This window comes from Ranitomeya imitator, chromosome 2 (genome assembly GCF_032444005.1).
Source record: "Ranitomeya imitator isolate aRanImi1 chromosome 2, aRanImi1.pri, whole genome shotgun sequence".
NCBI classification, from domain to species: domain Eukaryota; kingdom Metazoa; phylum Chordata; class Amphibia; order Anura; family Dendrobatidae; genus Ranitomeya; species Ranitomeya imitator.
The window spans coordinates 738,429,909-738,443,655 of record NC_091283.1 but is presented as its reverse complement, the minus strand read 5'-3'; the positions used below and the strand labels follow the sequence as shown (position 1 = coordinate 738,443,655).

The 13,747-nt window shown below is 39.4% G+C and overlaps 1 protein-coding gene across 1 annotated transcript in view; it reads right to left on the bottom strand.

The window, feature by feature from the left end:
• Positions 1 to 13,747, bottom strand: part of CDH23 (cadherin related 23) — a 1,839,731-nt gene that overhangs the window by 99,825 nt on the left and 1,726,159 nt on the right. Inside the window, exons 45-49 of the mRNA XM_069753216.1 lie at positions 12,933 to 13,136; positions 8,273 to 8,731; positions 7,497 to 7,613; positions 5,804 to 6,028; positions 5,510 to 5,679 (exon numbers count right to left, since the gene is read on the bottom strand). Of these exons, the coding sequence (XP_069609317.1) occupies positions 5,510 to 5,679; positions 5,804 to 6,028; positions 7,497 to 7,613; positions 8,273 to 8,731; positions 12,933 to 13,136 (1,175 nt within the window). The remainder of the gene's footprint in view (positions 1 to 5,509; positions 5,680 to 5,803; positions 6,029 to 7,496; positions 7,614 to 8,272; positions 8,732 to 12,932; positions 13,137 to 13,747) is intronic.

The following is a 13,747-nucleotide window of genomic DNA, read 5'->3' as shown; positions in this document are numbered from 1 at the left end:
AAGGCCCCTTCACATTAAGCGACGCTGCAGCGATACCGACAACGATCCGGATCGCTGCAGCGTCGCTGTTTGGTCGCTGGAGAGCTGTCACACAGACAGCTCTCCAGCGACCAACGATCCCGAAGTCCCCGGGTAACCAGGGTAAACATCGGGTTACTAAGCGCATTGTTACCATCCACGTCTCATGTCTCCCCTTTTTCCCCTTAGTTTGTAAGCTTTCGAGCAGGGCCCTCACTCCTCTTGGTATCTATTTTGAACTGTGATTTTTGTTATGCTGTAATGTCTATTGTCTGTACAAATCCCCTCTAAAATTTGTCAAGCGCTGCGGAGTATGTTGGCGCTATATAAATAAAATTATTATTATTATTATTATTTTCTTCAGTGTACTGTGGCTTGAATGCAGATTTTGGGGTAGTCTGACAATCTGTCTGCGGCTCTTAGGCCGGCGTCACACTAGGCGTAAGTAAATACGGTCCGTTTTTTACGGCCGTAATAAGCAGTAATTGTCCCAAAACACTGTTCCGTATTCAATGCGAGGATGCGATTTTTACGCACAAATTTATCCGTGTGTCATCCGTATGGCTTCCGTACGGCGCCGGCTTGCAAAATGGACATATCATGGATCCATCGGCTCAAATATTCTTAAAAACATATATAGAGTCTATATATATATATATATATATATATATATATATATATATATATACTGTATATATATATATATATGTGTGTGTCAGTGAGACACATATATATATTTATATTTAACTCAGTGCTAGATGGCAGAAAAGACGGTAATTCAATTGCCGGCTTTTCCTATCTCCTCACAAACCCGACAGGATATGAGACATGGTTTACATACAGTAAATAGTGTTGAGCATTCTGATACCGCAAGTATCGGGTATCGGCCGATATTTGCGGTATCGGAATTCCGATACCGAGTTCTGATATTTTTGTGATATCGGGAATCGGTATCGGGATTAAGATTAATGTGTAAAATAAAGACCAATCACAAGCACAATAAAGACCAATCACATAGCGACCAATCACAAGCCGCGACGTCATCGAAGGCCCTTTACGTGCTCATTCTTCGGAACGAAAGCAAGGCGGTTGCAGCGGTGACGACCAGGGCGCGTCAGAGAGTAAGTATATCAATATTTTTTATTTTTATTCTTTATTTTACACATGAATATGGATCCCAGGGCCTGAAGGAGAGTTTCCTCTCCTTCAGACCCTGGGATCCATTACAGGATACCTTCCCATTGACTTGTATTGGTATCGGATATCGGTATCGGCGATATCCGATATTTTTCAGATATCGGCCGATACCATCCAATACCGATACTTTCAAATATCGGACGGTATCGCTCAACACTAACAGTAAACCATCTCATATACCTTCTTTTATTACATATTCCTCTTTAGTAATGTAAGAAGTGTCTTTGTGTCAAATTTGGGGTTTCTAGCTATTAAATTAAAGGGTTAAATCCCAGAAAAAATTGGTGTGAGCTCCCGCGCAATTTTCTCTGCCAGAGTGGGAAAGCCAGTGACTGAGGGCAGATATTAATATTAATAGCCTAGAGAGGGACTATGGTTATAGGGCCGCCCCTGGCTAAAAACATCTGCCCCCAGCCACCCCAGAAAAGGCACATCTGGAAGATGCGCCTATTCTGGCACTTAGCCTCTCTCTTCCCACTCAGGTGTAGCAGTGGGATATGGGGTAATGAAGGGTTAATGTCACCTTGCTATTGTAAGGTGATATTAGGCCAGGTTAATAATGGAGAGGCGTCAATTATGACACCTATCCATTATTAATCTAATAGTACGAAATGGTTAATAAAACACACACGCAGTATTAAAAAGTATTTTAATCAAATAAAGACACAGGGTGTTTTAATATTTTATTATACTGCTAATCCACCTGAAGACCCTTGTCACCTGAAACAAAGTTAAAAAAACCAAACAACAATATTCCATACCTTCTGTCATTACAGTCTTGTCCCACACTGCAAATCCATCTGAAGGTGTTAAATCATTTTACACCCAGGAGCTCTGCTATTGTTGCAGCTGTGCTCGTGGCTGTAAAACTTGGTGAATGAATGGAATGCAGGGGAATGTACTGTAGTTACCTCGCGTCACGGTGATGCACCCTCTGCTGGATGAACTCATATGAACTCGAGCCTGGGAACTTTTCAGAATATTTTCCCATGCAGCATGCTGCGATTTTCTACGCCCGTAACATACTGTATATTACGGATGTGTAATATACGGCAGATAGGAGCTGCCCCATAGAGAATCATTGGGCCATGTGCAATGCGTATTTTCTGGATGTATTTTCTGCGCTCATACATCCGTAAAACTCGCTAGTGTGACGCCGGCCTTAGACTCAAGAAGAGCAATTTTACTTTCATCAGTCCATAAAATGTTTCTCCAACTCTCTTTTTAGGCCAGTTTAAGCAAATTGTATCCACTTCAGTACGTATTTTTTTTTTTTTAACAGTGGGACTTTGCGGGGACTTCTCGCTAAGGGTACGTTCACATTTGCGGTTTGCGCCGCAGCGTCGCCGCCGCAACAAAACGCATGCGTCGTGCGGGCCTATCTTTAACATTGGCGCCGCATGGGGCCGCATGTGCATGCGTTGTGTTGCGTTGTGTTGCGTTTAACGCCGCATGCGGCGTTAGGGCGCACCTGTCTGGGCGCGGCAAACGCAACATGTTGCATTTTTCGGGCGGCGCCGCCCTTTTAAAAAACGCATGCGTCGTGTCGACCCTATCTTTAATATTGGCGCCGCATGGCGCCGCATGTGCATGCGTTTTGCTGCGTTTTTGTTTGCGTTGTGCGTTGCGGCGACGACGCTGCGGCGCACAACGCAAATGTGAACTTAGTCTAAGAGATTAGCTTCACATAGGCATCTTCTGTTATAGTATTCACAGGTAACTTGAGACTGTCTTTGATCATCCTGGAGTTGATCTCTGGCTGAGCCTTTGCCATTCTGGCTATTCTTCCATCCATTCGAATGGTAGTCTTCTGTTTTCTTCCATGTCTCTCTGGTTTGGCTTTCCATTTTCAAGCATTGGAGATCATTTTAGAGGAACAGCCTATCATTGTCTGCACTTCTTTATAAGTTTTACCCTCTCCAATCTACTTTTTAATCAAAGTATGCTGATCTACTGAATAATGTCTCGAATCACCCATAATTGTCAGGCTTTCAAGGAGAAATGCATGTACATGTCCTGGCTTCACCCTTAAATAAAGGCCACCTGATTCACACCTGTTTCTTCATAGAATGATAGAATGATGGATCTGACTGATTGAACTCCACGCTGCTATTATTTTGAACACACCATTTCAATTAATTATTCTAATACACAGACTCAAAAATCTGCAGGTCATGAATGCAGAGTTTGTTGGTTTTCTTAGCATCTACTGCACCAACTGGTAAATTGTTTGCCATATGATAATATAATTTATTCCAAAAACAGTGATTAATCTGGTTAGTCATATTTGACTGTTATTATTTTGAACACTTCTGTATATATAGAGTAATTGTTTATGCTTTAAAGTAAAACTCTACCCTATTTGGGCTTTTAGTAAAATATTACTGTAATATTAGACAAGTGTCAACTGATCCCATATATTTCAACCATCAAATCTGAATAGTGGTGTCCAGACTCCCGATAGCAGATCAGATGTGTCACATATGTTGAATTTTGTTTCTGGCAGTGGCTTACTCTGCTTTCCCAATTAAGAACATGCACATGGCTGATCAAAGCATGTGGGTGTATGGCGCCGTGGGGGTTGGAATAAATTATTGTGAGCCATGTAGAATAAATTTGGGTGACAATGAACCATAATGCATTGCCAGCTTTAGTCAAGATAAAAAAAACCTGTGATGTAAGGCTCCCTTCTGTCCCAGAAGCATATTGATAATACATTTTGCTGGTCTACAGAGGCTTCAGCCTAAACATCTCTTCTCAAATTGTTATCACGTCAATGTTGATAAAAATGAGCACTTTGACAATTTAAAGATAATTAAAATTTGCTGATATTCTTGAAATGTAAGCACTTTTTTTTGTGTTGCCTAGATGACTGACACCTGCAACTGTCTAGCTTGTAAGCACTGCACTGAAGATGGCCGGAACTAGGAAGTGCTTACAAGCTCAATAAAGAAGAACATGTAAGCACTGCACATGTCCTGCTGTCTGACACTGGTGGTCGGTCTTAAAGGTAAAAGAAAAAAAAGTGTTAATATCTCAAGAACTGTAGAAAACTTTAATAAGCAGTGGATTGCAAAATTGCTTATATTTACATCTGACAAAATCCATTTACAAAAATGGAATAACCTTTTAAGGAGTCCATACACCTTGATTCGGCTGACAAATACCTTAGCTTGGCTGATAGTTCTATAGCTCTGGCAAAAATGAAGAGACCACTGCAAAATGTTCAATTTGTCTGATTTTTTACTTTATAGATATATTTTTGAGTAAAACGTAAATTGTTCTTTCATTCTATAAACTTCTGACAACATGTCTCCGAAGTTCCAAGCAATAAATTTTGTATTTTTTTCTGACAAAATTAAAAAAAAAATTGCTTTCAGACCTCGAATAATGCAAACAAAAGTTCATAATCATTTAGAAACAACAATACTAATATTTTAACTCAACAAAAGTTCAGAAATCAATATTTTGTGGAATAACCATGATTTTGAATCACAGCTTTCATGCGTCTTGGCATGCTTTCCACCAGTCTTTCACGCTGCTTCTGGAGCAAAAATGTAAGCAGTTCTTCTTTGTTTGATGGCTTGTGACTATCCATCATCCTACTGATTACATTCCAGAGGTTTTCCATGGGGTTCAGGTCTGGAGATTGGGCTGCCCGCGACAAGGTTTTGATGTGGTGGCCTCTTAATTTTTGCCATAGCTGTATCACCTCACTCCCCCATAAACATGAATGCCATATTGAAAGTGCATGTGGCATTTAAACCTACCCTCATACTGTCATTGCAGCCTATGTAAAAAAAAAAAACCTCAAGTTTTCGCCTAAATCTAGCAGTCTTTTGACCATCATGAGAGTTATCACATTTACTTTCTGCACACAATTTTGATTACAATGGTATGACATTTGTTCTGCCACCAGATTGTACAATAAACCCTGCATGCATTATTAATTTGATGTCAGAATGGCTGTATATTGTTTTCACGATGTCTTTGCTGTATTAAAATGAGCATTTGAGTCCATATATTGATTTTTTCAAATTCAGGCATGAAAACTGTTCAGAAAGTGATTTTCTTTAAAGTAAGTACACCAGCTTCATCAGGTCTACAAGATCTATTTAATAATGTACAGAGACTGTGATTGTGAAATCTGGTGGCAGACCACTTTAAATATATACATGTAAAGTTACTATGACTCAGGCAGCAGAGAGAAAAAAGGAGTAAAAAATTAGGTCTCATGTAATACTAATGCTCCAAATCCAACGTACAAATATTCCACAATGCAGTCGCTATTTACCTGATAGGACGATTGGCTGAAGATAGGATTGTTGTCATTGATATCCACAATCTCAAGGTGAACTGGAATCTCAGCAGATCTACGAGGAGAACCATTATCTGAGGCCCGAACAGTAAAATTTAACCACTGCACCTGCTCATAGTCAACAGTACGGTTTGCGATAATCTTTCCTGTTATGTAAAAAATAATACACAGGATTCTTATGTGTTTAATACTCTAGGTTTTCTACACCATAAATGTAATAAAGTAAGATGCTGGGAAATGGCTTGGGAAGTTGACTTTGTAGTCTTATACCTGCCATATTATCTTCGAGTTGGACGTATCCTGCTGGTACAAGGTTATGAAGCGAATATGTAATCAGACCATTGAGTCCTTTATCTGGATCAACAGCAGACACTGAGAGTAGTGTTGTTCCTGGGGTAGCACCTTCAATTATCCTCTGAGAAAAAACAGTAACTCCGAAGGGGCGAAATCTAGGAGTGTTGTCATTGACATCCAGAATGTTGACTGTTAGTTTGGCTGTGAATGAGAGATAGAGTGCTATAAGCTTGACATTGCCAACTAGACTTGAGAGAATGTCCAGTCAAGACTACTTTTTATCTTTTATATCTAACACTTCATTTAGGTCTCAAGAAGTCTCAAAAGCCATTGTCAATGGTATATTATGATGGATTAAAAAGTGATAATATTTTCTTTTGCTTAGTCCTGCCGTAAATTATAATTTCAGATTTGAGGTAACCAAAACTGAGCATTTCAACTGCAGTGCCTTGAAAAAGTATTGACAACCCGTGAGCTTTCCTCATTTTTACATGTTACACCCACAAACTTATATGGATTGTATTACAATTTTATGTTATATACCAACACAACGTAACAAGTATTTGCGAAGTGTAAAGGAAATGATACATAGTTTGCAAAATATTTGAAAATTAAATTCTGAAAAATTGTGAGGTGCATTTGTATTCAGCCCCCTGAGTCAATACTTTGTAGGACCATCCTTTTCTGTAATTACTGCTACAAGACTTTTAGGGTGTGTCTCTACCAGCTTTGCACATTTAGAGGCTGAAATTTTTGCCCATTCTGTCTCTAGCTCAGTGAGATTGGATGAAGAGCAACTGAACAGCGATTTTCAAGTCTTGCCACAGATTCTCAATGGGATTCAACTCCATTATTGCTCTGGCAGTATGTTTCGGGTTCTTGTCCTACTGGAAAGTGAACCAATGCCACTGTCTCAAGCCTTTTGTAGGTTCTAACAGGTTTTCCTCAAGGATTACCTTGTATTTAGCGCTATCCATTTTCCCAGCAACTCTGACCAGCCTCCCTATCACTGCTAAAGAAAAATATCCCTACAGCTTAGGTTGACATGGACTTCAGCTTAGCTCAATGGCAAGGTCTTGATAGGTTTGCAGTTGTGTCATACTCCTTCCATTTTAGGATGATGCTTTGAACAGTGAGAATTCTCAATGAGAAGTTTATAGATTGCTCTATTTTTTTATCACCTAAACCAGCTTTACTCTTCTCCACAACTTTATCCCTGACCTGTCTGGTGTGTTCTTTTGTTTACATGATATTGTGTGTTTCCTATTGTTCTCAAACAAACCTCTGAGGCCTTCAAAGAACAGCTGTAGTTATAGTGAAATTACATTACACACAGTGGTACTCAATTTACTAATTATGTGACTTCCGGAGGAAATTGGTCACTCAGTATTCTATTTAGGGGTATGAGACCACAGGGGTCTGAATACACATTCATGTCACAATTTTCAGATTTAAACTTTAAAATATTTAGAAAATTATATATCATTTCCTTTACCTATCACAAATAATTGCCACTTTGTGTTGGTATATCACATAAAATCCCAATAAAATACATTTAAGTTTGTGGATGTAACATGAAAAATATGTGAAAAAGTTCAGGGGGATGAATACTTTTTTAAGGCACTAAAAGGTGAAATAACAAGATTTAAATACAGTGCAGAATACTTACCATTTGGGACACTGACTGATCGATCAGCCACCTCACTTGCATTATCATAAACAGATACCGTAATGTCATATGCAGCCACTAGTTCTCTATCTAAAGGAGAATTTACCAAAACTGCTCCTAGAAAGGTAAGAAACAGATATGTCACTCACAAACAATGGTACAAGAAATATTATACTGTCCTGTGTAAGATAAACAGCCATTTGTAATCATTGACTTTATAATGTACTTAATACGCAGTATTCTTTTGCTATTTGTCTTCAGATTTCCTGAAATCTCACACATGAAATGCAATTATTTACTTATTCATAAAAAATATACAGTGACCCTCAAGTTCAGTCTGCATAGGCTTAACAACCAATAAAGGGACACTTGCCCTTTAAGATGACGAAGATACCATCCTTGCCAGCAATGAGTATGAGATTGCATTAGTGAACAGTTATCATGGTGATGATGATGATGATGGAGGAGGACAACAACGAATGAGTCAGACAGGGAAGGCTTTCACAGAGATACAGATCAAACCTTCAGGATTGTGAGCCAGAAAGAGAAAAGAAAGGAAAAAGAAAAGATTTATATGGTTAGTACCATGATACTTAACAGAAAGCAAGAGAGCTGAGAACTGTTAATAGAGCCAGGTAAAGACTAGTAAGGAGATCAGGAAAGCAAGTGGGAGATTGGCAAGAAAGGGTAACGCATGCAGAAAATAGTGGAATGGTTGTCAATTCAGAATTATTAGCAAAAATGTCTTCAAAACATAAAATGGAATAAGAAAATACCTGTGTTGAAGTTAATAGTGAAAGCAGCCTGCTGATTTGGCACAACTGCATTGGTGTCATCGGTGGCCAAAATTTCAATAATGTAATACTGCAGACGAGGGTTGAGGTCTCGGTCGATGGCTGTAACCTCGGCTATGATTGTTCCCACGCCAACAGACTCTAAGACACTCACAGTTTGAACTGGATTAATGAATTCTGGCGGGCAGTCATTGACATCATCAATCAGGATAATTACTGTGGTGCTTCCAGACAAAGGCGTGGTACCGTGGTCTGCGGCCACAACCATCAGCCTATAGGAATCTTTTTCTTCTCTATCCACAGTCACATTGGCAACACGTATGACACCTGTGATGGCATCAATAAGAAACCTATCTTGAGCACCACTTTCAATTCTGTAGCTTAGCTGTTGGTTTGGTCCACTGTCTGCATCCGTGGCTGTCACCTGCACAACAGAAAAACCTGGAGGAAATATTTTTTTAATCAGATAAAGTTCTTTCTGCTCACGTTTTATATTTCCTACTTAGGATGCACATATGAAAATACATTTCGGTTAGGATTACTATAAATTGAAGGTTAGTGAAGACCTGTTCCTGATACATCTGTTTTATCAAAAAAGAGGGAACAGTTTGGTGCGATGTTAGTTGAAAAAAGTCAACAATTACAGAACATCTTTTCTTAGAACTGTTTGTTTTGCCTTTCCTTTGTCTGCACACAATTAGAAAACCATGTCAGCTTTTTTCGAGAAACCACACCACACTGGTCCATGAGTTGTGTCTGATACTACTGCTCTATTGAATTAAACAGTCCTTAATGATAATGATAGCTACGACCCATGGAAAGGTGTGCCATTGCCTTTGGGAGAGAGATCATGTCTGTTTAGAAATACATAACCTCTTGCACATTGTTATTTCTAGTACATGCTGAGAGAGGCATCGCTATCTAATAGAAATGATTGAATATTTAGAAATTCAAATTCACCAGGTTCAATTCTTCCGGAAAAATCTAAAGTAGTCCATATGCCTTCAGATGGCGAACAGGGAAGAGAAGATGTGAGTGAGAGGAAATGTGAATTTCAGGAAATTCAACTCAAATTTGATTTGCTGCATTTTGGATCTGCTCATCATCTCTACAATCTAAATTCTAAATTAGATTTTTGAAATTATACAGTTGCTCTTCAGTTTTAACAGATCTGGAAAATCTAATTGCACTGATAATATTCTTACATGAAGCTTTCCAAATTAAAGTCAATGGAAAGACTGTTTCATTAAAGCACCACGCCAGCAATTTCTTTAATTTCAGCACTGGACTCTCCAGCTGCTGTCTTCAACTTTTATCTATGCCACTTTAGTCTTGCGCCACTATCTTGTGGCAGCAACTTCTGACTGACTGGAAGTCAAAGGTGATGGTCAAAAGTTCTCAATGTAAGTCTACGAGGCCTCGTTCTCACCTCCTTCTGGCTCTCATTGACATACATTGAGTCGTGACTTCCAGATAGCTCCAGCAAACACTGGAGCGATCTGGCAGGTCACAACCTGCAAAAAAATGAAAGGAGTGGCATTGAGAACAGATGAAGATGATGGCTGGTAAATATAGTAAATGGGGCAGGGAACTAAGATTAGTTGCACCACTACAGCGCTGCAATAAAAAAATAATGAAGTATTCTGCACTTTCCTATACAGTTAATAAACAGTATTCTGGCGAGTACCAGCCAGATGGAGGCAGAAAAAAAAACTTTTTGGCCTCCGTCTAGTGAATGAATGCTATGGGCTTGTTCCAGCATTTTGTAAAAAGCCCAAGATGTATACTGTTGGCTAATGGTACATGCGCAGTGTGCATCGAAACTTAGATACATAAAGTGAGGGAGCACCTACCGTGTCATAAATTTATCATAACATGAAACAGAAAACTAATCTACACCAGTTTCCACATGCCATACATTTCTGAGGTAATCTACACCAGTTTCCAGATGCCATACATTTCTGAGGTAATCTCCACCTTTTTTCTGTTGTATATAATAATACATTTGTCCTCATCCCCTTTTCATCGTTCTCACAACACTGAGGACGATTCGTTTGAAATGACTTCTCCATGCATTTTATGCATTGGTAAAAGCAATTTGGGGAAAAGTGTGATATGTTTTCAGGTATCTCCTATACTAATAGAGCCGCATGCTCACCGGTTTGCCACATGCTGTAGGCCTATGGACTGAACAAGAAACCACCAAAAATTTTAACCCGTCATCGTTCTCACAACACTGAGGACGATTCATTCGTAATGACTTCTCCATGCATTTTATGCATTTGTAAAAGCACTATGATGAAAATGTTTTCAGGTATCTCCTATACTAATAGAGCCGCATGCTTACCGGTTTGCCACATGCTGTAGGCCTATGGACTGAACAAGAAACCACCAAAAATTTTAACCCGTGATCGTTCTCACAACACTGAGGACGATTCATTCGAAATGACTTCTCCATGCATTTTATGCATTGGTAAAAGCACTATGATGAAAATGTTTTCAGGTATCTCCTATACTAATAGAGCCGCATGCTCACCGGTTTGCCACATGCTGTAGGCCTATGGACTGAACAAGAAACCACCAAAAATTTTAACCCGTCATCGTTCTCACAACACTGAGGACGATTCATTCGAAATGACTTCTCCATGCATTTTATGCATTGGTAAAAGCACTATGATGAAAATGTTTTCAGGTATCTCCTATACTAATAGAGCCGCATGCTCACCGGTTTGCCACATGCTGTAGGCCTATGGACTGAACAAGAAACCACCAAAAATTTTAACCCGTGATCGTTCTCACAACACTGAGGACGATTCATTCGAAATGACTTCTCCATGCATTTTATGCATTGGTAAAAGCACTATGATGAAAATGTTTTCAGGTATCTCCTATACTAATAGAGCCGCATGCTCACCGGTTTGCCACATGCTGTAGGCCTATGGACTGAACAAGAAACCACCAAAAATTTTAACCCGTCATCGTTCTCACAACACTGAGGACGATTCGTTCGAAGTGACTTCTCCATGCAATACCATCTACTTTTAGAAAAAAAAAGGCAGGTCAGTGCAAAAGGGCAAAAACTTGCGCCAAATGTTTCTACATTTAATGCCATAAAACTGTCATAGAAGGGATAATACATTTCATTTAATTGTATGAGGTATAGAATAACTGCAATACTTACCACTCCCTGTTCCTCTGCTTCAGCGTCCTCCGCGTCTCCTGACTCTGTAACGTTTCATGTTAGAGGGTGCAATGATGTGACTAGTGTGTGCCCTCTGCCTGAAAAGTCACGGTGCAGAGAGCTGGAAGACGACGATGCTGAGAGGTCCAGAGCAGAGCAGGGGCCAGTGAGGACAGGTGAGTATTTCATTTTTAAAAAAATGTTTGGAGCATTATATGGTGCCCATCATATACTTGAGCATTATATGAGGCCCGTCATATACTGTAGCATTATATGGGGCCCATCATATAATGCAGCATTATATGAGGCCCATCATATACTGTAGCATTATATGGGGCCCATCATATATTGTAGCATTATATGGGGCCCATTATATACTTTAGCATTATATGGGCCCATCATATGCTGTAGCATTATATGGGCCCATCATATACTGTAGCATTATATGGGACCCATCATATACTGGAGCATTATATGAAGCCCATCATATACTGTAGCATTAGATGGGCCCATCATATACTGGAGCATTATATGGGCCCATCATATGCTGTAGCGTTATATCGGCCCATCATATACTGTAGCATTATATGGGACCCATCATATACTGTAGCATTATATGGGGCCCATCATATACTGTAGCATTCATATACTGGACACTTATATGGGGCTCAGCATATACAGGAGCATTATATGAGGCCCGGCATATACTGGAGCATCATATGGGGCCCAGCATATACTGCAGCATTATATGGGGCCCAGCATATACTGGAGCATCATATGGGGCCCAGCATATACTGGAGCATTATATGGGGCCCAGCATATACAGGAGCATTATATGGGGCCCAGCATATAAAGGAGCATTATATGAGGCCCGGCATATACTGGAGCATCATATGGGGCCCAGAATATACTGGAGCATTATATGGGGCCCAGCATATACTGCAGCATTATATGGGGCCCAGCATATAATGGAGCATTATATGGGGCCCAGCATATACTGGAGCATTATATGGGGCCCACCATATACTGGATCATTATATGGGGCCCATTATATATGGAGCACTATATGGGGCCCATCATATACTGTGGCATTATGTGGGCCCATCAAATACTGGACACTTATATGGGGCTCCAATTAAATTCCAATATAGGGTTGAGTTGAGCATGGAAGCATACAAGTAAGATAACATTTGGACAAAAAGCTCATTTGATCAATATCTTTCTTTCCTGACCACAGCCATGGCTACATCTGTTTTCAATGGGAAAAGTGTATTAGGCCACTGCCACACGTCTTTGTTAACCACCTTTAGAACAAAATTCAACTCACATCATACCATTCTCACTGTGTGAAAGGCCCCCAAACTTAGGGCTTAGGGCAATTAACTCAGTAGACATCTATTCTATAATTTTCATGCTTTAGTTGAAGAAACTGCTATAGAATTATTACATTAAGCCACTCACCTGGAGGACTATTTTCCCGGAGATGCACATTAACAGTTTGTGTACTAAAGATAGGCCTGTTGTCATTGGCATCTAATATTGATAAAATAAGAGCAGCTGTGCTGTTCAGACTGCCAATATCTTCTGCCACCAGGGTAAGATTTAGGATGGGGATAGCGTATGCTTCTCTGTCAATAATTCTTCCCGACCTTACAGCAACAATACCTACAAGTAAATGAATCCCCAAACAGTATATTTATTCACTAGAGTTATATCGTATATAAATTGTATATTAATATTTAATTAGCAGAACAATTCATACTTACTGTATCATTAACAATCCTTGTTTTCCAAACTATTCATCTTTTATTAGTTAAATAATCCATTACTTTAACCCCTTTATGACCCCAGCTTTTTTTGGTTTTGTGTTTTCGTTTTTCACTCCCCTCCTTTCCCGAGCCATAGCTTTTTTTTATTTTTTTGTCAATATGGCCATGTGAGGGCTGATTTTTTGCGGGACAAGTTGTACTTTTGAACGACATCATTGGTTTTACCATGTCATGTACTAGAAAATGGGAAACTAATTCCAAGTGCGGTGAAATTGAAAAAAAAGTCCAATCCCACACTTGTTTTTTGTTTGGCTTTTTTGCTAGGTTCCCTAAATGCTAAAACTTACCAGCTATTTTGATTCTCCAGGTCATTATGAGTTCATAGACACCAAACATGTCTAGGTTATTTTTTATCTAAGTGGTAAAAAAAGTCCAAACTTTGCTAAAAAAAAAAAAATTCTTATACCCGAAGTGTCTCCATTTTTCGTGATCTCGGGTTTGGTGAGG